This window comes from Chelonoidis abingdonii, chromosome 3 (genome assembly GCF_003597395.2).
Source record: "Chelonoidis abingdonii isolate Lonesome George chromosome 3, CheloAbing_2.0, whole genome shotgun sequence".
Taxonomy (NCBI): domain Eukaryota; kingdom Metazoa; phylum Chordata; order Testudines; family Testudinidae; genus Chelonoidis; species Chelonoidis abingdonii.
Window position 1 is genome coordinate 12,437,436 of NC_133771.1, and position 22,512 is coordinate 12,459,947.

Consider the following 22,512-nt stretch of genomic DNA (forward strand, 5'->3'; position numbering starts at 1 on the left):
GGGGAGGCCAGAGAGGGGGTCCCCCCAAGGAATTTGGGGAACCCAGGCTGATAGTAGCCTCAATACTATCTGGTGGCAGTGAAATAAGATCCAAGCTGGGTATAAGCTTGGGGAGGTTCACAGTAAGCACCCAGATTTTGTACGCTAAGGTCCAGATTTGGGACAGAGTTTACCACAGAGGTATATAAAATTGTAACTGGTGTGGAGAAGGTGAATAAAGAAGTATTATTGTTGTATTGGCACCCCGAGCTTCTGTGGTGTCCTTAGCCTGTGTTGGTGTCCCTAGCCTCTGTTTGCCAGAAGCTGGGAATGGATGACAAGGGATGGATCACTTGATGATTACCTGTTCTGTTCATTCTCTCTGGGGCACCTGGCATTGGCCACTGTCGGAAGACAGCATATTGGGCTAGATGGACCTTTGGTCTGATCCAGTATGACCGTTTTTATGTTCGTATATACTCCTTCACATAACACAAGAACCAGGGGTCACCCAATGAGATTAATAGGTGGCAGGTTTTAAAAAAAAAAAAAGGAAGTACTATTTGACACAACACACAGTCAGCCTGTGGAACTCATTGCCAGGAGATGTTGTAAAGGCCAAAACTATAACAAAGTTAAAAAAAGAACTAGATAAGTTCATGTAGGGTATGTCTGTCAAAGCTATTAGTCAAGATGGTCAGGGATGCAATCCCCTGCCATGGGTGTCCCTAGCCTCTGATTGCCAGAAGCTGGGAGTGGGTGACCAGGGATGAATCACTCAGTGATTCCCTGTTCTGTTCATTCCCTCAGAAGCACCTGGCATTGGCACTGTTGGAAGACAGGATACTGGGCTGGATGGACCACTGGTTTGTCCCAGTATGGCAGCTCTTATGTTCTTACAATTTGGGGGACAATAAGGGGGAACAGAGGGCTGTCCTATGGTAAAAGCTTTGGGGTAATCAATATGGGTGAATCTAGTAATCCCAGCTGTACTTTATTCTTTTTAGCACTGGAATTCAGTCATATTAATGACAATGCATCATACACACATGAATGTTGTCATTATTACTGTACATTGTTAAATAATTTTTGATGGGCTGTACTGGAGCTAGGTGAGAAATGGGAAATTAGCGAAGTAGTAGTTTTTTGAGTTTTTCTTTGGACAATCAGATAAATGGTTCTATGAAATCATCACCTCTTTTGTGAGGTGCTGACTAATCAAACAGTGGTCCAAGATGTGATCCACACTCTCTCTTTCAAGTCTTCTCCTTTGTGCATGAGCTGAAAAAGATATTTGTGAGCCTAAATGACATATGCTTCCCATTGTTTAATGGCCATTTTATAGATATTATTCATATATTTGCTCCCCCCCGAGAAGTTAACATTGTGGAAAGACGTGTAATGCTAAAGTGTTGCACTTATAGACAGTAGTGCTTTCCATACAAAGATCTCAAAGGGTGGTAGAAACTCCAGTAAATTAAGCTTCATGAATTAGGTATTATCTGCATTTTAGAGATGGAATAACTGAAACAGAGAGAAGTTAAGTGACAGATCTGGGAATAGAACCCATAGTTTCCAGGCCATATTTCTAAGGATCCAATGAAGTCAATTGAAAGAATCCTGCTAACTTCAGTGGGCTTTGGATCAGGTCCTAAAAACTGAGGTAATGTCCTAGATGTCACACAATTCAGATATATTCTTGTTCTGGCTTTAGGAAATGACTGTGTAGAAGGCCTGTTAATCAACTGAATAATCTCTGGAGCTGGCTGGAAACAGGCTTGTGAAAAATGTTGAAGTTTTGGGAACTTGTTTTCATTTCACATTAGTCCTTTAGAAATTTTTCATGAAAAAACATGTGTGTGACAGAGCAAGAGAGAGAGAGAGACCCAGCCTGCACTAGACCAGCAGTTAGGGTATGCACCTAGGATGTGGGAGACCAGCAATCCTGCTTCAGAAAGCATGGTTTAGCAAATAGCGAACAGGCCTGGCTCTGCCGCAGACCTTCTGTGGAACCTTGGACAAGTCACTTCACCTCTGTCTCCTCTTCGCTATTTGTCTTTCTCGTCTATTTAGAGTATGAACACCTCAGGGCAGAGCCTGCACCCCCATCGCAGATGGGGCCTGTAGGTGCTACTGTAGAACAAATAAAATGTAATGATATTGTTAAATGAATGGTTTGAACATAGATTTAATGTATTTTTTCCTAGAAAAGAGGCTCCAGACTTTCCTTATAATTTAACTATGACTGATAGTAATAATAAGACAACCACAGTCCATTACGTCTCTGATACTTTATCAAACCCCTATGGTTGGATGGCTCTGCTCTTGGACCAGGAGACTTACACTCTGACATTTGGTAACCCTTTTGTGAGCAAACAACTGCAGGTAATGCTGTTATTTATTCATTTATTTATTTATTTACATATAAAATGGCTTTTGTAATGGATGAATGGCATTCACCAAAACCATACCAAGAAACAAGGGAAGAAAAATCCTCCCATTGTTCTCGATGGGCAAACAAAGGAGGAAAAGTACTGCATGCTCGTAAAAGAACACAAGATAGTCTTCAGATCACATACACTGGCACCTTTATGAAATTGCACTGAGCTGGAAGAGCATCCTGAGCACTATTGGTGAATGTTCGCCGCGGTGCATAAGGCCAGAACAAGACCTATGCACCACTTAAAACCCACCAAAGCTTGGTCTTGATGGTCCATAATTTCTACCCATGTTTTAATGTGGTCAGGAGGTTTGATTTAGCATCCATTTCCCATATATCATATATAGTTTTTAACATTTTATGCTTCTGATACCAAATGACAAAAGAATGCATTACTCTTTAAGAAAATGCCTGTTCATTATGTTTTCCTCCATCTAGTACTCGGCTACATTCGATAACTTCATTGCTGGGAATTACTTACTGGTAGAACATGAGAACCTCCCATCCTATGTTGAGGTCATGGTGTTCTGTGGGACAAGGCCTGGTCAGCCACTCCAGTCACTTCCTTCACACAATCATAACAAGGGCTGTGACTGGTTTTTCAACAGCAAATTGGGGAAGCTAACCTATTTAGGTAAGTGCAATGCAAGTAATATATGTAACGTTGTGCAAATGAGCAGTGCTGGAGTGGCCAAACTGCAATTAAAGATCCTGATCTGCTAGGTCTTAGGCATGGACATAGCTTTAAGTCAATAGGACTATTCAAATAACAAGTTACACACATGCCCAAGTCTTTACAGGGTCAGGGCCTTAATCTCTTAGTTATCCACAAAGGAGGGTACAGCATGAGCCTTGGAAACTGGTGTTTTGGAGGTGAAAAAGCTTTGGAGTCTATTATCAATTCTTTGAATCCTCCACTTTAAATGTCTTGGGAGACATTTGCTGTGAGTCCAATCCTGCACCCACTGAAAGTCATGGGAGTATTTTTTTTACTAAGGATTACTCATATGAAGTGGGTGTCCTTACATCATGAACTCTCAGTGGTTTTGTAGGCCCATGCATTTGAAAACATTGACTTTTTTAGAGATATTTTCTAAATATTGTGAATATTTCCTGTTCTTTATTGTGATCACCAATGCCTGCTAATTTTGTAATTTGGCATTGGCAACCTCTTCAAAACCTGGGACTTTCACCCCTTTACTCTTTTCTCCAGCAAATCAGTCACTCTGGTGCTAAATTCTGGTTGTGAAAGGAGAAGTAATGATTAGGACCATGATTAATAATGGCAGTACCGGAAGTTACTAGACCTCACAGTACCCTTGGGACGCAGCTATTCTCATTGCTATTCACACATAAACTATATCTATACTGCAACCAGGGTGTAACTTGGAGCTCCCATAGATGTACTTGCACTCCCTTTATTCCAGTTTATACAGTTAAAACAGCAGGGAGAACACCGTGGTTCAGGCTTCAACACAGGCAATAGACCCCCCTGGATAGCGTACTTCTCAGTAATGTAGATATACCCTTAACTACGCTAAAACATAGAGGACCTGAACTTGACTCACATAGACCATTTTGACGCTCATACAAGTTCATTGGCTTTACTGAGTTACTTCTGATTTGCACTGATCTGATTGCAGTAAAACCTAGAGAAGTTAAGTGACTCACCCAAGGTTGTGCTAGACATCTATCACCAGAGGAAAAAATCTTGATTTCTTTCCAATTTACTAACAGTAAGAAGGGGGGAAAAAAAGACACATACAGCTACACACAAATCTGATGATAATTCCTCACTGAAGACCTATTATTTCAAGTACATATATGTCAACAGTTGGGCACTTTGAATACCCTGCATAAAATTTTCCCTGAAATAGGGAAACCTGGGAAAGCTGAAAAACTGTGGCACATTTCTTGGCACATTATTGACATTAAAGAAATAGATCTGACTAATGCTGTCAGCAATAGGGAGCTATGATGTACCATTTAGCACGCAGCAGTCTCAAACATAATGGTTACATTTCTATTCCTCCTTCCGTCCTGTTTGCATTCTGATTGTGTTGCATTTAGTACATGGGTTTTTAATACAGGGGAAAAGATTCACATGTCTGGCATTCAAATGAATGAAAACACCTCCACCTCAGATTTATAATCCATGCTGAGAATATTTGACTAGACTGCAACTAGTACTTTATTTACATTATAACTGGGAGACCATTAATATAATATTTGTTACTGAAAAGCTAACTTTGTGGTGAGGGAGAAAATCTGAAATGAATGGATTTGTAGCGTTGAGGTGCCACTTAATTGCTATCCTAAACTCTAGTGCACGTTACTGGAAGTTAAAGTTACACAATTTCAAATCAGAAATAAGGCACACTTTTTAAACAGTGAGGATTATCAACCATTGGACCAAAACTACACTAGGGTATGGTGGTTTCTTCAGCACTTGAAGTCTTTAGATCAAGTTTGGATATCTTTCTTAAAAAAAAAAAAAAAAAAAAAAAAAAGTCCATCACAGGTTATTGGACTCCATAAAGGAATCACTGAGTGAAATTCTCTGCTCTGTGTCATGCAGGAGGTCAGATAAGATGGCCACAGTGGTCCCTTCCAGCCTTAAAATAGATGAATCTGTAAATTGAAAGAGAGAGAATGACATTTTTGGTTTTAGCCCTCAGAACGCTCCGCTGTTTAACATTGTGAGCTGTTTTTTTATTTTTGTTACGTTTAACTATATGAAATAATTAGTCAACTAATTAATCCAGTTTACAAGCTTTGTAGGATTCTTCAGCTGTCACTCACATCCAAGCCTGAGGCCTATGTTTAGTCTCAGTTCTCTTGTTCATGTGACTTGGTCTCCATGGCTACTGGCTGCATCTGCTGACACCCTACTCTCTATTTACTGCTTAATTAAGAATTTCACGCTCAGCTCTTATCTGCCGCTAAGAACAAGAACACACTGTTAAGAAATTCCAAATTTAGGCTGCTGCACAAGGAAAGCCTTTCTTGTAGGCCTGACTGTGTGGAGCCTCTTTAACTATTCTCTTGGCAACTGAGCTGCCACCCTTCAATCAAAAATCATTAAATGGGGCAGAGATAATGAGCATGTAGCATATCAAAAGGAGGATGTTTGCTTGTGCTAAGGAGGAAAAGCTGTAAGGGCCTATAAGCAGCCGCCACTTCAAAGGAAGAGGGGGCTGCCCCATCAGTAGGGCTGATAAAGCATCATTTGTTCCTGCTTGACTTATGTAAAAGGTCTGGTATGTTAGAGTCCCGTCTTGCAGACGCGAGTCCGCGCTCTTGGTGCTCGTGTGTCAGCAGTTAGGCAGCTGGGCCCAAACAGCATCAGCCAGAGCATATAATCACTTGACTCCGTCTCGACAATGGACACTTGTAGGGGGTGGTCAGGGGGAGGTCCCTAGGATAATAGGAGCACAATTATTGCAGCTGCTCGGGAGGGCTATAATTCTTCCTGGAGAAAGTAGCAGGCCCTCGCAGAGCTGGGGGAAGACCTTGAGTGTATTATTCATATTCTGACTTTTGGAAGCACTTTGCTGTACCGGTGGGGTTCCAGCAGCTGCTCATGTATCGCCTCTCTCTAATAATTGTACATTCTGTCAGGGGTCAACTTACTTTTGACCCTCTCCCTTTGTGCCAGTTAAAAGGCTTTTTAGGGCAAACTGTTGGGTAGTGGCAGGGGTGCATTAAATCCAAAATTAACATCAGTAAATACGGCTCAGATGCCAGCTCATTCAGAGGCAGGCTCCTAAATTCACACAGCCCTTTGCTCAGCCCCAATGGAAATTAAAAAAAAACTGCCCAACAACTGGGAAGATATTGTTATTCAAAAAAGCCAAACAGCTGAATGAATCTGCCTCAGCCAGCATTGGGGACTGCTCATGTTCAGCTCAGATGCTCTCTACGCCCCCCTTGTCTGATTGGTCACGGAATTTGACCAGCATCCTGCAAGCTCTAGTCTTTGGGGAATGAGTCTCTCTGACACAAAGGGCGAGAAAATATAAGGTTGGGAACAAGGTGGTTAAGCTGCCCTGGTGCTTTACTTGTTTGGAAATTAGAGCATGGGACAAACAATGCAGAAGACTCCTAATGTGGAGGGATTATAATTATAATGGACGATAAGTAGAACCCACAGGATCCAGTGTTTCTGATGCATGGGGGACACATACAATGATCCTGTTAACCAAGGTGCTGACTGCTACTTATGAACATTAATCCTGTTAACTAACTCCCATGCAGCGCTTTGAAAAAGGATTTTTTTCAGAAGTTCAAAATACGAGGTGCTCACGGGCAGATTATTCCCTTTTGCTGCTGGGGTAAGAGTGTTGTAGTCGCCTGTGCTGAAGAAATTTGGGGGCTACTCTCATCCATACCTCTGTAACTATGCTCTTAGGGTTGCTATTCATCCTTGTGTATGTGGGAAGATGCTATTTTCCTCCCGGACATCTTGTGTCCCAAAAGAAGTGCTCCAAGAGCATTTGTGAGTCCTGTAGTCACTGTCTGGCCCTATGAAACACTAACCTACTGTGACACAGGCTCACGTCATGACTGCGTTTTGACGCAACATCGCCACGTTGTGGCATGATGATCTCATGTCACAGTGTGGGGAGGTAAATGTCATACTGGGGCAAACTCAGACAATGGCATCTTTAAGTCTGAGGTATTCTATGCAGACTAGAGTAATGACTTGTTTTGGACTGTCAGCTCTTTGAGACAGGGACTGTCTTTTCATTATGTAAGTGTACAACAGCTACCAGGATGGGGGCCTGATCCTGGACTGGGGTCTCTGGGCAGTACCACCATATAAATAAGTAGTGGAATGTATTTTAAATCCCTAGTGTTGTGAAACCCTTTGAAATTACAAAGTTGTTTTCATTTCAAAGAGTTCAAGATAGAACCATTTTCATTTGTTTTTCAATTTTTATGACCTTTTCATTATTATTAATTATATTTGCATCGTGGTAATGTCTGGGAGCCGAGTCTTGAACCAGGATCCTTTTGTGGTAAGCACTGTACACATACGAACAACAAAAAGATTGTCCCTGCCCCAAAGAGCTTACACTCCAAGTATAAATCAAGACAAACCAGATGGATATATAGACAGGTGAGGTCAGGAAAATGCCAGGAAGCATTGGGACAGTACTGGTCAACATAACAGACAGTGGTCTCAAACTGATTGTTAGGGTTTTTTTTGCAGGCATTATGGCAAAGGAGAGTTCAGAGGAGAGATTTGAAGGTGGATAATGAGATAGCTTAGCAGATCTTTATGGGAGCAACTCCCAAACATAAAGGGCAGCATGGGAGAAAGCATGAAGGTGCTTGTTTGAAAGTTTAATTACTGGGGAATGAAGGTGGAGGTTGACCTCTCAGTAGTGAATCAGAGATGATGGGTAAGGTGGGGATAGGCAGTGAAGGGCCTTGAAAATGAAGACAAGGAAGCTTATTAATTGAAACATTTTTAGTTGAAATATTTGTCAAAAACATGATTTAAACTTAATGAACATGTTTACTGAACTTTTTCATTTACTCCAAGCCCATTTGCCAATGAACTTAATATATGGATCTTGTCTCCTTGAAGTCAATGGGACTCCTCACATGTAAAGTGACAAGGATCAAGGCTTAGCATTGTGTTGGTGCTGCATCAAACCAGGCTTGCTGTTTAATTAGTTTAAGCAACTTGAATTTCATTATTTTGATAGTTATTTCTTGTAAATACCTAAAGCCTGATCCAAACTCCATTGTAGCCAAAGGGAGGTTTTCATTGATCTCAGCAGGAGAAGAGCAGGCCTCTAAAGAGTTGTCTTTACATTGAAAATTATGATATGAGCAAAACAAAGATGCTTCATTCATATTCATTGCCCCAGTTTCAAGGGGCATTTTGGATGAAAGATTTGAAGTGGGAAGCTGGATGGCTCAGGAGATTGGTAACGCAATAATAAGCCTTTAACTTCTAGCCAGTTTGAATTCAGACCGAGTGAGTAGTTTCCAAAGGTCACAGTACTATTGAACACTTTTTAATGGCCTATATGTGAGGATATGATTTAGTCACGGAAGTCACGAATTCCATGACTTTACTGGACCTCTGTGACTTCGGCTTCAGCTATCAGCGGTGGAGGTGGAGCTGCGGCTATGCATCCCTGACCCACGGCTTCAGCCGGAGCCAGGGCTGTGTGTGACCCCACCCCCCACACCTCCTCTTTGATGGGGCCTGAGAGAGAGCTGCTTCTGTGTTTCCCTTCCTCATGGCTTCAGCCGAGGCTGAAGTCAAAGCTGTCCCCTGCCCTTCAGTAGAAGTGGTGCTGTGGTTGTCAGTCCCCCACCATGGGGCTCCAGCTGTCATTCCCTTTACCCTCTCCAGCCTTCTCTCCCCTGTTATTTTTAGTAAAAGTCATGAACAGGTCACAGCTCCCGTGAATTTTTGTTTATTGGCCACGACTGTCCGTGACATTTACTAAAAATAACCATGACAAAATCTTAACCTTACTTCTCTGAAATGAGTTGAGTGTTCTCATTTCAGTTCCTAGCGGACAGGTGCCCCAATCACTGACCCACGGAAAAACACCCTCACACACAGCACCAATTGTCATCCTCGCTGGCAGCCTCAGTGGAGAGGCCAAAAAGTGAGTGGATTGTGGTGATCAGAAAATGAAGACTAACTCTCACTCTTTCACTCTTAGTGATAGTCCTTGTAATTCTGGATTGAAGCTCATTGGTATGGAAGATTGAGGAAGCTCATGCTGCCTCAGTCTTTGCTGCAGCCATTATTAATCCATTAAGAGAGGAAGCCAGACTTGGTTTGCCAGATTTTAAGGTTTTATATTGCTGCCTATCAGCATGGTATCCAAATCCATATGATAATACAGTTCTGAGCACCCTAGTATATGGCACCTTCCAGTAATTGACCAAATCTTCCATCTCCCCAGCTTTGGAAGATCTGTCTCACATGTAGTGCTGCAGATGCCTTGTAGTTGAGTGTGATTTCTAAAAGTTTTGATGTTTTCCATGATCTATGTTGGCCCTATTGATGTTGAATGGCATGATGTTGTTTCTTATTTGTAAGTCAGGCTATTGGAGCATTTATCCTACTTTCAGCACTTTCTAATAACCACAGGCAAGTTTTCTGTCACTACATAGCTGATGAAAGACTGTTTTGCTCCTCCTTCACATCAACTCAGAGACCTAAACTAGGGGAAGGAAGATGCAAGGAAGTTTGAATTCAAGAAGGCTTTTATGTATGATTCATAGCCCAAGCATCCAGGAAGGGCTGTAATCAGACAGAAAATTGATGGGCCTGATAAAGTTTTTATACAACTAGGCCCTGGAGCCTTATAACTGCATGTTGCGAAGAGGCACCTTAATCCAATGTTTACTAATGACATCCTTTATCTGTGTTGCCTGTATCTCTTCCTGTTCCTTGCCTAAATGATGATAATATACTCAATATATAAACAAAACCACCCAGAAAACTAAGTAATTATGTCCTTGTCCACTCTCTGGGCTTGAATCTCCACTGCATGGGCAGGGCCACCCAAAGGATTCAGGGGGCCTGGGGCAAAGCAATTTTGGGGACCGCTTCCATAACAAAAAGTTGCAATACTTTAGAATACTATATTCTTGTGGGGGTCCCTGCAGGACCTGGGGCCTGGGGCAAATTGCGCCCTCCCCCCCCCCGCCCCGCCAGGCAGCCCTGTGCATGGGACCTTGTGTAGGCATTTATTCCTGAGTGAAGTGGGTGTAAAATGCTTTCCAATCAGCATGATTGTGCTTTACACCTACTTTGCCTTGCACTAGCATAAATAATTACATTAAGTGCCAGGCTGTAGAGAATCAAACCCTGTAGTTTTGAACCAAGCTGATAAGCTAGTGATGTGGTTAGCTCTAAGCATGGTTAGGATTATCACCCAATTTGAGTAGTTACCATGGCAGCTAACCAGGAGTTGCTTTTGTCATTGGCCTGGCCTAATATATGGTTGTCTTCATGTAACCAGGCTGCAGTAGTGTTACCTGCTGTATAAACAGGACCCCTTCACCAGCTCTATGTAGCCACAATAAACAGACTTCCTTGTACCGAGCTTTCTGTGCAGTAGGGAATCCCAGCATTCTCTGTTTCATGTATTGCTGGTGCCATTCTGAATGTCTGCTGGATATTCTGTTCCCTGCTGAGGCAGTATGGGGATAGCTGACCAGATTTCCCCTGAATGCATTGTTGCAAACAGAGGTAATCAGACTGTGTGTGTGTGTATGTTGTAACCAAGTCACATGAGCATATTTCATACCTTGTTACAAAAGCACGGTTGTAGGATTCTCCTGTCTCTTGCAACTGTTTATCTTCTGGTGTAACCCCATTGATTTCACAGGATCGTTTCTCATTTGCCCTGAAATAAGTGAGAGGAAAATGAATAGTGAATAGACTGGCCTACAGCAGATGGTCTAAACCATTCTCCTAAAACAATAAGTTACTTCAGGTAGTCCTACTTCTCAGGTCTCTCCTATTATGATAGATTGCTTCATTGCTTATACCCAAATTACCCTTTGCCTCCTTTTTACCTTATTTTACTGCTGAGTTCATTTCTGAGAGAATTAGAATTAAGCCTCAGTCTGGCATCATTTCTGAAAGGAACATATTTTTGTTCAGGCTTTTCACTGCCAGCTTTATCTTTCCGGCATTAATTCTACTAATAAGGTTTTCTTTGTTTCTGACCACAAATGCTGAGGTGAAGCAGTACCGCAAGAACAGCATTAATCTCTCCGTGGTACTCATGTTGCCCCCGCACCCTAATGCCTCACAATCTTTAATCAGGTATCAGAGGGGTAGCTGTGTTAGTCTGGATCTATAAAAGCAGCAAAGATTCACCCAGGAAAGCTCATACTCCAATACGTCGGTTAGTCTATAAGGTGCCACAGGACTCTTTGCAATCTTTAATCAGTTTATCCTCCCCCTGGGAGTTAGGGAAGTGCCCTGGTCCCCATTTCACAGATGGGAGTTGAGGCGCACAGACACTAAGTTCACACAGGAAGTTTGCAGCAGGGCAAGAAATTGAACCCGGTGCTCCAGGCTAGCACCCTAACAATGACACCCATCTCCACAAGAGACAGAAGCAGAGTGGCAGACCAAACTCCATGGCATTATTAAGTGGAGTCCCTGTATGGTGACTTTGCACTTCAGAGTGGCTTTTGCAAATATGGCACCAGACTGTAATTAACTAGTGGGAAACAAGGTGTCGCTGAAGAGCAGGGTTGTGGCACCTGATTACAAATTAATCAGGCGTGGGAAAACCCACATGGAATCCCATTCTGTTTAATTATGGAAGCCTCATTCGGCATAGGAGCATATGCTCCTAACTCAGTCTAGTGTTTTAAACTGACATCAGATAGTAATTATCAGAAAGAATCAAGTATTTTGATTATTCCCACTAATTTATTGACACTTAAAATTAATGGACCTCAGACATTCTAAATTAGCTTGGTTGCACTGGGAGATGGGAAGGGAGATAAGGAGAAGTGGGTCTCACAATTTAAAAGGACAAAGGCCTGTTTAAAGATAAGGTAAGTAAAGTTCAAGGTGACATACACTCCTATTGTCAGGTTAAGGTGAATGTTGTGGAGAAGATAAGAGTGTTTTTGAATGGCTAGCTAGTAGGAGTTCTTCTTTGTAACATTGCTTCTGTAGAGCTATGAGCATAGTCATGTAGCCTTGGAACCTTTCCCCCGCTCTAGATTCACCAGTTTTAAGGTCAGGAGATAGCTTTATCATCAGCCCTGTGGCCTGAAGCTCTAGAACAGGGATTGGCAACCTTTCAGAAGTGGTGTGCCAAGTCTTCATTTATTCACTGTAATTTAAGGTTTCGCGTGCCAATAATACATTGTAACGTTTTTAGAAGGTCTCTTTCTATAGGTCTATAATATATAATTAAACTATTTTTGTATGTAAAGTAAATAAGGTTTTTAAAATGTATAAGAAGCTTCATTTAAAATTCAATTAAAATGCAGAGCCCTCAGGACCAGTGGCCAGGACCCAGGCACTGTGAGTGCCACTGAAAAGCAGCTCGTGTGCCACCTTCGGGCCTCGTGCCATAGGTTGCCTACCCCTGCTCTAGAAGGTAAAGAGCTCCTTGCTCCTATCTGGTGAATGGGGGAAGAATGGCCACAGAGTTGCTTCATCTGCATACGTTGTTTATTCAGAGCTCAAGATGGACAGAAGTTCCAGAGGAGAAGAAGCTCTCTTCCCTGGTCTATTGGTGAACAGTGGGAATTGTGGCTACAGTGAGCACTTCATCTGCATAAGCTTCTTACCCAGAATTCCTCCAGTGATACTTGGGAGTCACCATAACTGTACACACACTCAGAATTGGTTTGGAATTGGAACTGAGGCAAGAACTCACATTTTTAGTAGTAAGGCAGGTAAACAAACCAGCCCGGACCGCCAGGGGCTTTCCCTGAACAAGCGGCTGCCCTAGTTTGAGAACCACTACTCTAGGACATGCCATACAGGGAACTATCAGAGGGAACAAGAACAGGACATCCTAAGCTTCGCTATAAAGACACATGCAAGCGAGACATGAAGGAATTTGGAATTGATCCTGACCAATGGGAAATCTTGGCAAGTGATCATAAAAAGTGGCATCATCGTCTCCATGAGGGTATCAAAGTCCATAACAGGAGTTGGCTTGAGCCCTCAGGAAGCAAGCAGCTCCCAACCAAGATACAGTCATTTGCAATAACTACCAAAGATCATGCAAATCTTGGATTGGCCTATTCAGTCACATGAGACATTGCAAACCATCTACATCATAGGCTGCAATTCTCACAGTCTCTCGCAGACGAAAGGATGCCAACAACCACCACGGGGAGTGTTTTACTTGTCATTCATTTAGATACATAGTTGCTGTGTTTCTCCAAGATGAGACTGTGTTAATGAAGTGTTCCTTTCCTCATATACAGACACAGTGCTTGTGAGTAGGAAGTATTGCCTATTAAGGGCACCCAAGAAAGGTATTAAGTGATCCCAGAAATGCTGGCTAGGAGCTCAAGCTAGTGGGGTATTAATTTTAATAGATGAACTGAGCCCTTGTTGCTGTCGACAAAACCTAGCAGAGGGGGTTACAGTTATGATAATCTAGTCTGACCTCCTACATACCATGGGCCATAGAATTCCTGGCTCTAACCATAAATCATGGTTGAATTAGTGCATCTCTTTTAGAAAAGCATCCAGTCTTGACTCAGATTCCAAGACCATACATACATACAATGAACAAAACCTACAGTTCCCTTTCTGATCTCAGTTATCCCATTGTAAATCAAAAGTAATTCACTAGTGTAAAGCCATTGCAGTCTACAGAGCTACTTTAGTTTTACAATGGGGTACATGAAATTGGCATGCCAAGTGTGGCTTTTGTTTATTGTATATCTGCTCTTAGCTTTTTTTTGATAAGGTGCCAAGAGCCCTTCAGTGCCTACAAACAAAAACATATTCATTTCTTTATAAAAACACTGGAAGAAAAATGGTTGAAAAAAGATCAACAAGGCTAGATACTTGGGAAACCTTTTGTTGTTAGAAATGTGAATGATCAGAAAACATCGTATCAGAGATTACTGTCTAATTACTTTTGTTAGTTTCCATTCGGTTGCTGATGGGGTTTGTCCACAACCTATGTACCCTCTCTGTTCAGTTACAGGGGAAGAACTAGTCCAAGTAACACTCAAAGGAGAAGAAAGAATCCCTCTACCTGTACCAGGTATGTGATGATCTCAGGCTGACTGGTTTGGTCTAACAGCCACAGCAATTCCTTTTCCTAAGTTTCCAGGAAAATGTCGCTGCACATCACCTCTATGTTTTGTACATCTGTCAGCCCAAAAGGGACTCTTGGCATTCATTTAAGCATTTTATTGAGCCACATCTACCATTGCATATGATGAATGTGTGATTCCCCATTATAAAAGACTATAAACTTTTGATAAGAAATACCATATCAGATCATAAAGGTCATGGCGAATGTAAGACTACAATGTATTTTAGTGCTACACAGTGATCTTAGGATAATAGCATGACATTATTATGCAGTTACACATTGAGCCAGACAGCATAGTAGACCAAAGGATAGGGCTGAAACAAGGAAGACCTACCGAGTTCTAATCTTGGATTTGCACAGAGTTGCTAGGTAGTCCACTATTGTTACTGTTGTTTATTTGTGTTGCACTAGTATTTAGAGGCCTCAGCTAGGGATCAGGGCCCCATTGTATTAAGTATTGTACATACACATAACAGGAAGACAGAGCCTGCCCAGAGAGCTAACAATGTAAGTTAGGCTCAACTTCTCTGGCCTTCATTATACTGTGGAAAGGGGTTCATAAAATTTACCTGCCTCACAGGATTATTATAATCATTATTTATTTGTATTGCAGAAATGCCTAGAAGCCTCAGTCTGGATCAAGGGTGATATCTAGGTCCCCACTGAAGTCAATAGGGATTTTCCCATTTCCCTGGAGCAAGGATTTCACCCCAGACCTTCATTATTCAACATGCTGCACAGATATATATAGTAAAAAAGTCCTTGCTTTCAAAGAGCTTAGTTGATTTTCACATAGCCTAGATCCTTTGACCTTTAGGACATATTATGGAATCCCTCTAGCTTCCTGGCTTTTGGGTAGGAAGGCACACAATGAGACCAGACACTTATTGGTAGGGTATGGTTTGGTTCACTGGGCAAGTTCTGGTTTTATGGGGAAGGAGAGATTGCTAGGGTTTTTTCCCCTTCCATTTATGTGCTTTAAATATGTCTCAAAGATATTGAGAGATTTGGATAATTGCTTTTATTGCTGTTAGGTAAATCTTTCAAGCTGAAAGCCCATGCTCTCACATAGATATAATTCATAAAGTCGAGTGTTTAAAAATGCTGAAAATAGCTGAGAATTTAAAAATTGGACACTTAGAGACTGAAAATCCCAATGATATTTGAACCAAGTGCTGTTCTGCCCCAAAAGGGCTCTCAATCATGTTTGTAGCTGCTGTTATTGCTTCACACTGACTGTGCTGATGCTTTAGGCTTCAGAGTAGCACACAGAATGATATTCCTGGAGTCTATTATATAGTTACAAAGAAATAAAATAACTGTTTGTAAAGCACTTTGAAAATGTAAAAGATTGTGTAAGTATCATAGGGGAACCTCACATTGCTTAGAGCTCTGCCTTGATTTGGGTGAGCACTAAAGAGTTTGAATGCTTGTCTGGACCTTCTCCCACCACCTTGGGTCTGCAGAGATGATCTCAAACTTAGGAGAACTTTCTTTTTCATGGGACCTCCAGTGCTTCTATTCAGAAGCAAAGCAGCATTTAGAGTGACAAGGTATGTCTACACAACAATCTGGAGGTGTGATTGCAGCATGCATAGACATACCTGAGTTAGTTTTAATCTAGCTAGTTTGCTAAAAATAGCGGTGAAACTGAATCAGCACAGTGCCTGAGTATAACCCTCCAGGACCATGGATACATACTCAGGTGGTTAGCTAATGCTGCTGGTTATGCTCCCGTGGTTTCTCTGCTAGCTTTAGATCACATGCTGCAGTCACAGCTCCTAATCGCTGTGTAGACATACCCTAAATCAGTTAACACTAATAGGGTGTTCATACCATGGATCTGTGACTATCCAGGAAAGATTAAGACCCCCAGCAAATGACAATTCCAAATACATCTTTCTTTGTACATCCTGTTTTCTAGCTCCAGTTTCTCCTCCTGATGACATTTTGAAATGGTCATTTCCTGAATCATGGAGTGGAGTGAAAAAAGGCTGGGGTGGATACAACCACAGCATTCCCGCCCCTGGTCAGGATGTCATCATCTTGCCTAGTAAGTAAGGGAAGTACAGTTCTGAGTTTCTCTCAGTAACACCAAGGGTATGTCTACACTGGAAATGTTAGTCCAGTTTTAACATGTGCTAATTAACACAACCGTAGATTCCAGTGTACAGAGGACACAAACATTTGACCTTAGACTGCAGCATAAATGTATATTTGTTAGAACAAATATTGCCCCCAAAGCACAGACCTCTCTCTATCTTTCTCTCATAAGCCCACATCCACTGCACAAATATACACATGGTTCTATGGTGGGATTTTTTATTATTTTTTTTAAGTAAACTCAAATGTACCATATCACAGATAATGCAGAATGTCTCTTTCCACTTACCTAGTGGTGTTTCACACAGGGAGCATATTTCAGCTGAGCTCCTAAGACTGTACTGGCTTCCATTCTGCTTTCTGGTTTCCTGTCCAGCTGTTTATTTAGAACTCTAAATCCGTTTATGGATTGGGTTTCTAAGTACCATTGAGTCCATCCTTGTCTTTGGGCTTTACCCCAAGAGTGGAGATTGGCTGAAGTGCTGATCTCATACGGCCATCTGGCTAAGGCACTTACTCTGTGTCTGTGAATATATGTCACCTATATGTCAGGTTGCCCAAGTCTGGGTGCCACAGCTCCACTTCTAAATATTGGAGATAATTAAGCTTCTTTTCTCTCAGCCTTTGCATCTCTTCTCTTTTTAGATTGTAAGTCCTTTGTGGCAGGGACACTGTGTTATATGCATACATGTGCAGCGCCTGGGAGAACGGGGCCCTGATCATGGCTGGGGCTTTGAGGCACTACAGCAATACGAATAATATATTGTACTAATTATAATGCTGGCAGTCCTTAGACTTGTGTATCTGGGTGGTGGATGCAGGGCACTCTCAATAAAATGCCCTGGACTCTGAATTTCCCCCTGAACTTGGTCTGACAAAACCTGAGTTTGCTGATCCTTCTGGAATGCCTGTCCCAGACCTACTCCGAGGACCTGGGTTTTGTCATCTGTTTTTCTTGTGGGGGTAGGAGGGTCTTTCTGTTGTCATTTTTTACCTCTTGGGCAAATTGAGATTATTACTTTTGCATTTGATTTGATTGTGTCCCAGAAGTGTTTCATTGGCCCCACATATAAATGATAAATAATTAAATAACACATTATGAATGTAGTAAAAATCAGCATTAGTTGAAGAGAGAATTAGTAGTGTGAGTTATATATGAGATGGGGGAAAGACACAGCTGCTCCCAGAACCCCCTGGCCAGACTTCTGACACAGATAATTAGGACTCTGTTCTGGCTAACGCATAAGCATCTACGTATGTTTGCTTCTCTTGGACCCTCACTGGCTACAATGTGTACAGATGCCTAGACTCCAAGTAGCCTAGTGATAGGCTAGTACACAAAATACCGACTCATCTACCTCTTTCATAAGATCGGGTTGAAGAATTCCACTGAAATTTCAAATACTGATAAAAAATTGATAGTTTTCCCATGTCTTCCTCTGCCCCCACAGGTTTTCAACTAATTGTAGAGCTGGTTGAAATTTTTCAAATTTTGATGAAGAAGCAGGGATTTAAAAAAAAAAATTATAATGCCCCTCCCCTCTGTTTTTTCAAAAAACCTCTAGCAGTGACACAAAAAAATGTACAAATTATAAATAGTGACAAAATTTGTAAAAATCATGCCCTTTTTAGTTACAATTCACAAACAGAAGAAGTGCTGTCTTTTCTGTTCTGTGCTATCTAGGTTCTTGTATCACCCTCATCACCATAGTGTCTGAGCGGAGCTCCTTCCGGTTATGCATTGAGAAGCATGATTAACTTCTTTTCACATGTGGTTTATTCCCTCTCTCATCTCCTCCTCAGAGAGAGAATTTTGTGTGCGATGGAGTGTTTTCTTTTGGTAGGGTTTTTTCCCCCCCACTGCTCTGTATTTATGTTAGAGAAGTCAAGTTGAAGAAGTGCACCTTGCAGGAGCAGAAGATGGTGAGGTTTATGATGGTGCTTTGTTCCTGGAGGACTTCCTTCCAAAGTCATGAACTGGCCCCCAAGAAAGATCTGTCTCCCACACAGATGATCTTAAGCCTTATGGAAAAAAGTTCCACTGTGGCTCAGGGCAGAGCTATTGATCACAGTTTTCATCCTGCAGTTTTAGGCTCTTTTAGATACACTGGGCCCAAGCTGTTGTGCGGCCTGAAGATAAGAATGGAGACATTACTACATTACATTACAGTACAAACATTAACTAATCCTCACAACACCTCTGTTGCATTGTATATAAGAAAGCTGTATCATACCCATTCGTCACATGGAGAAAGTATGGCACAAAGAAAAATAAGTGACATTCCCAAGACCAGAGAGCAGCTCAATGCCAGAGCAGCATTAGAATCCAGGAATCCTTAGTTCTGAGTCCTGCTGTTCAACTCTTTAGAACATACTGCTCCACAGTGGCACAAAAACTGCCATCTCCACCCTTTAAAAGCCTTACCGAATGGGGAAACCAAAGCAAAATGTTTTATAAGCAAAAAGAAACAAACAAGAGGAGTAGTTGTATGTTAGACTATGCACAATTCATTGCAGTGTGTTGTTAGTTTATGGAGAGCCGTTCCTTCTGTTTGCCTGCATTCCTCATGTCGTAAAGAACTGTCATGTTGCTGTAGATATATAGATATAATCCCTTCTTGGGTCTCAGGCTGGTGCATATGTACACATATTTGGTTAGTGTCCAAAACTTACTCCACCCTGCTTTTCCTTTATTTTAATTTAAGAACCACAAGAATAAACTTTCTAGCTTGATCTTCGTCCCAAGTTGTCTGTTTTATCACTTGCCTCACCTTTACACTCTCTTGCCTTAGAAAAGCTTCATCTTCACTCCTCCACTCCACTAGTTCCAACTGCCACGTTAACTAACCATACAGCTTCACACAGAGTACTAAAAATCAGTTATAGGTACCAGTAGTCAAATTGTTATTCATAGAATCATAGCGTTGGAAGAGACCTCAGGAGTTCATCTAGTCCAAGTCCCTGCTCAAAGCAGGACCAATCCCAACTAAATCATCCCAGCCAAGGCTTTATCATGCTGGGCCTTAAAAACTTCTAAGGATGGACATTCCACCGCCTCCCTAGGTAGCCCAGTCCAGTGCTTCAACACCCTCTTAGTGAAATGATGTTTCCTAATATCCAACCTAAACCTCCCCTACTTCAACTTGAGACCATTGCTTCTTGTTACGTCATCTGCCACTACTGAAAACAGCCGAGCTCCATCCTCTTTGGAATCTCCCTTCAGGTAGTTAAAGGCTGCTATCAAATCCCACCTCACTCTTCTCTTCTGGAGACTAAATAAGCCCAGTTCCCTCAGCCTCTCCTCATAAGTCATGTGCTCCAGCTCCCTAATAATTTTTGTTGCCCTCCGCTGAACTCTTTCCAATTTGTCCACATCTTTTCTGTAGTGGGGAGCCCAAAACTGGACACAATACTCCAGATGTGGCCTCACCAGTGTCTAATAGAGGAGAATAATCACTTCCCTCAATCTGCTGGCAATGCTCCTACTAATGCAGCCCAATATGCCATTAAACTTCTTTGCAACAAGGGCATACTGTTGACTCGTATCCAGCTGCTCATCCACTGTAATCCCCAGATCCATTTCTGCAGAACTCCCACTTAGCCAGGCACTCTCCAGTCTGTAGCGGTGCATGGGATTCTTCCATCCTAAGTGCAGGACTCTTCACTTGTCGCTGAACCTCATCAGATGTCTTTTAACCCAATCCTCCAATTTGTCTAAGTCACTCTTAACCCTATCCCTACCTTCCAGCATATGTACTCCCCACCGCCAGCTTAGTATCATCCGCGAACTTGCTGAAGTGCAATCCATCCCATCATCCTGATCATTAATGAAGATGTTGAACAAAACTGGCCCCAGAACTGACCCCTGGCACACTCCACTTGATACCGGCTGCCAACTAGACAGAATCATTAATTACTATCCACTGAACCTGATGATCTAGCTAGCTTTCTGTCCACCTTATAGTCCATTCATCCAGCCAAACTTCTTTAACTTGCTGGCAAGAATACTGTGGGAGACTGTATCAAAAGCTTTGCTAAAATCAAGGTATTTCACGTCCACTGCTTTCCCCATATCCGCAGAGCCAGTTATCTCATCATAGAAGGCAATCAATTTGGTCTGGCATGACTTGCCCCTGGTGAATCCATGTTGACTGTTCCTGATCACCTTCCTCTCCTCCAAGTGCTTCAAAATGGATTCCTTGAGGACCTGCTCCATGATTTCCCCAGGGACTGAGGTGAGCCCGACAGGTCTGTAGTTCTCCAGATTCTTCTTCTTCCCTTTTTTCAAGATGGGCACTATATTTGCCTTTTCCCAATTGCCCGGGACCTCCTCCAGTTGCCACAAGTTTTCAAAGATAATGGTCAATGGCTCTGCAATCACATCAGCCAACTCCCTCAGCACCCTCAGATGCATTGCATCTGACCCCAGGGATTTGTGCATGTCCACCTTTTCTAAATAGTCCTTAACCTGTACTTTCACCACTGTCGGCTGCTCAACTCCTCCCCATACTGTGCTGCCCAGTGCAGCAATCTGGGAGCTGACCTTGTCTGTGAAGAACGAAGCAAAAATATCATCGAGTACTTCAGCTTTTTCCACATTATCTGTTACTAGGTTGCACATTCAGTAAGAGTTCCACATTTTTCCTGACCTTCTTGTTGCTAACATACCTGTACAAACCTTTCTTGTTACCTTTCACATCCCTTGCTAGCTGCAACTCCGGTTGTGTTTTGGACTTCCTGATTACACCCCTGCATGCTCGAGGAATATTTTTGTACTCCTCCCTATTCATCTGTCCAAGTTTCCATTTCTTGTAAGCTCCCTTTTTGTGTTTATTGAAGATTTCACTGTTAAGCCAAGCTGGTCGCCTGCCATATTTGCTATATTTTCTGCACATTGGGATGATTTGTTCCTGCACCCTCAATAAGGTGTCTTAAAAATACAATCAGCTCTCCTGGACTCCTTTCCCCCTCATATTAGCCTCCTAGAGGATCCTGTCCATCAGTGCCCTAAGGGAGGCAAAGTCTGCTTTTCTGAATTCCAGGGTCTGTATTCTGCTGCCCTTCTTTCTTCCTTTTGTCAGGATCCTGAACTCAACCATCTCATGGTCACTGATGCCCAGGTTGCCACCCACTTCTACTTCCCCTACCAATTTCTCCCTGTTTGTGAGCAGCAGGTCAAGAGGAGCATGGCCCCTAGTTGGTTCCTCCAGCACTTGCACCAGGAAGGTGTCCCCAACACTCTCCAAAAACTTCCTGGGTTGTCTATGTTCTGCTGTATTGCTCTAGCAGCAGATGTCAGGGTAATTGAAGTCTCCCATGAGAACCATTCTTTGGTTTTAGTCCAAAAGGATATAAATGATCTCCAGGCTAGAAGAGAAACAACCTTTACTGATTATCCAAAATGCCTGCATGGAGTGGATTTCACCTGCAATGATAACTTTAGTGGGACGACTATTGCATGGGTAGATCACTGGTGAGGGTGTGTTATGGGTCTCTTTCTATGCCTGAGCCACAGAGGACATGAGGCTGTTACAGTCCCAGAAGGAGTTTTTTGGCATGAGAGGAAAGATGGTCTAGTGGTTAGGATGCTGACCTAGGTCTTAGAAAACCTGGGTTCAATTGCTGGTTCCACCACTGACTTTCTGTGTAACCTACGGCAAGTTACTTAGGCTCCCTGTGCCTCTGTTCCCAGTGTGGATAGTAGCGCTTCCCTTTGTCACAGGAGTGCTGTGAAACCAAGTCCATTAATGATTATGAGTTGCTATGGTGATCGAGGCTATGTAAATAGATTGGCCTGAGTTCATCTATCAGCTCATTAGTTTACCTGTGGAGTTCTCTGGTTCAGTCTCTGGTGTTTTAGCCAAGATAGTGTCCATCACATAAGGATTAATCATGTGAATAAGGCTTGCAAATCAGGTTCATTGCCTAAATTGGGACTCCCACATTTAAAAACCAATTGCATAACTCTGAAGAGCATGAATGGTAAGTTGATTCATACCATTCCATCAGCAAACAGCAGCCGTCTTCATTCCAGGCCAGATCATGGAATGCATTAGCTCCTCAAATGCTCAGATTTCCAGTGCTTTGGTTGATAGTTTTTCAGTATGACACACTCCTGACACATTGCATATTGGGTGGAAGGAGAATGTGTTATAATTCTGGCAATGGAATGTTGGTTTGAAA

At 42.3% G+C, this 22,512-nt stretch overlaps 1 protein-coding gene across 1 annotated transcript in view; it reads left to right on the plus strand.

Annotated features, from left to right (window-relative positions):
* The window catches only part of PKHD1 (PKHD1 ciliary IPT domain containing fibrocystin/polyductin), a 394,719-nt gene that overhangs the window by 224,749 nt on the left and 147,458 nt on the right, over positions 1-22,512 (plus strand). The window contains exons 48-51 of the mRNA XM_032796706.2: positions 2,187-2,364; positions 2,858-3,053; positions 14,107-14,172; positions 16,151-16,279. Coding sequence (XP_032652597.2) covers positions 2,187-2,364; positions 2,858-3,053; positions 14,107-14,172; positions 16,151-16,279 — 569 coding nt within the window. The remainder of the gene's footprint in view (positions 1-2,186; positions 2,365-2,857; positions 3,054-14,106; positions 14,173-16,150; positions 16,280-22,512) is intronic.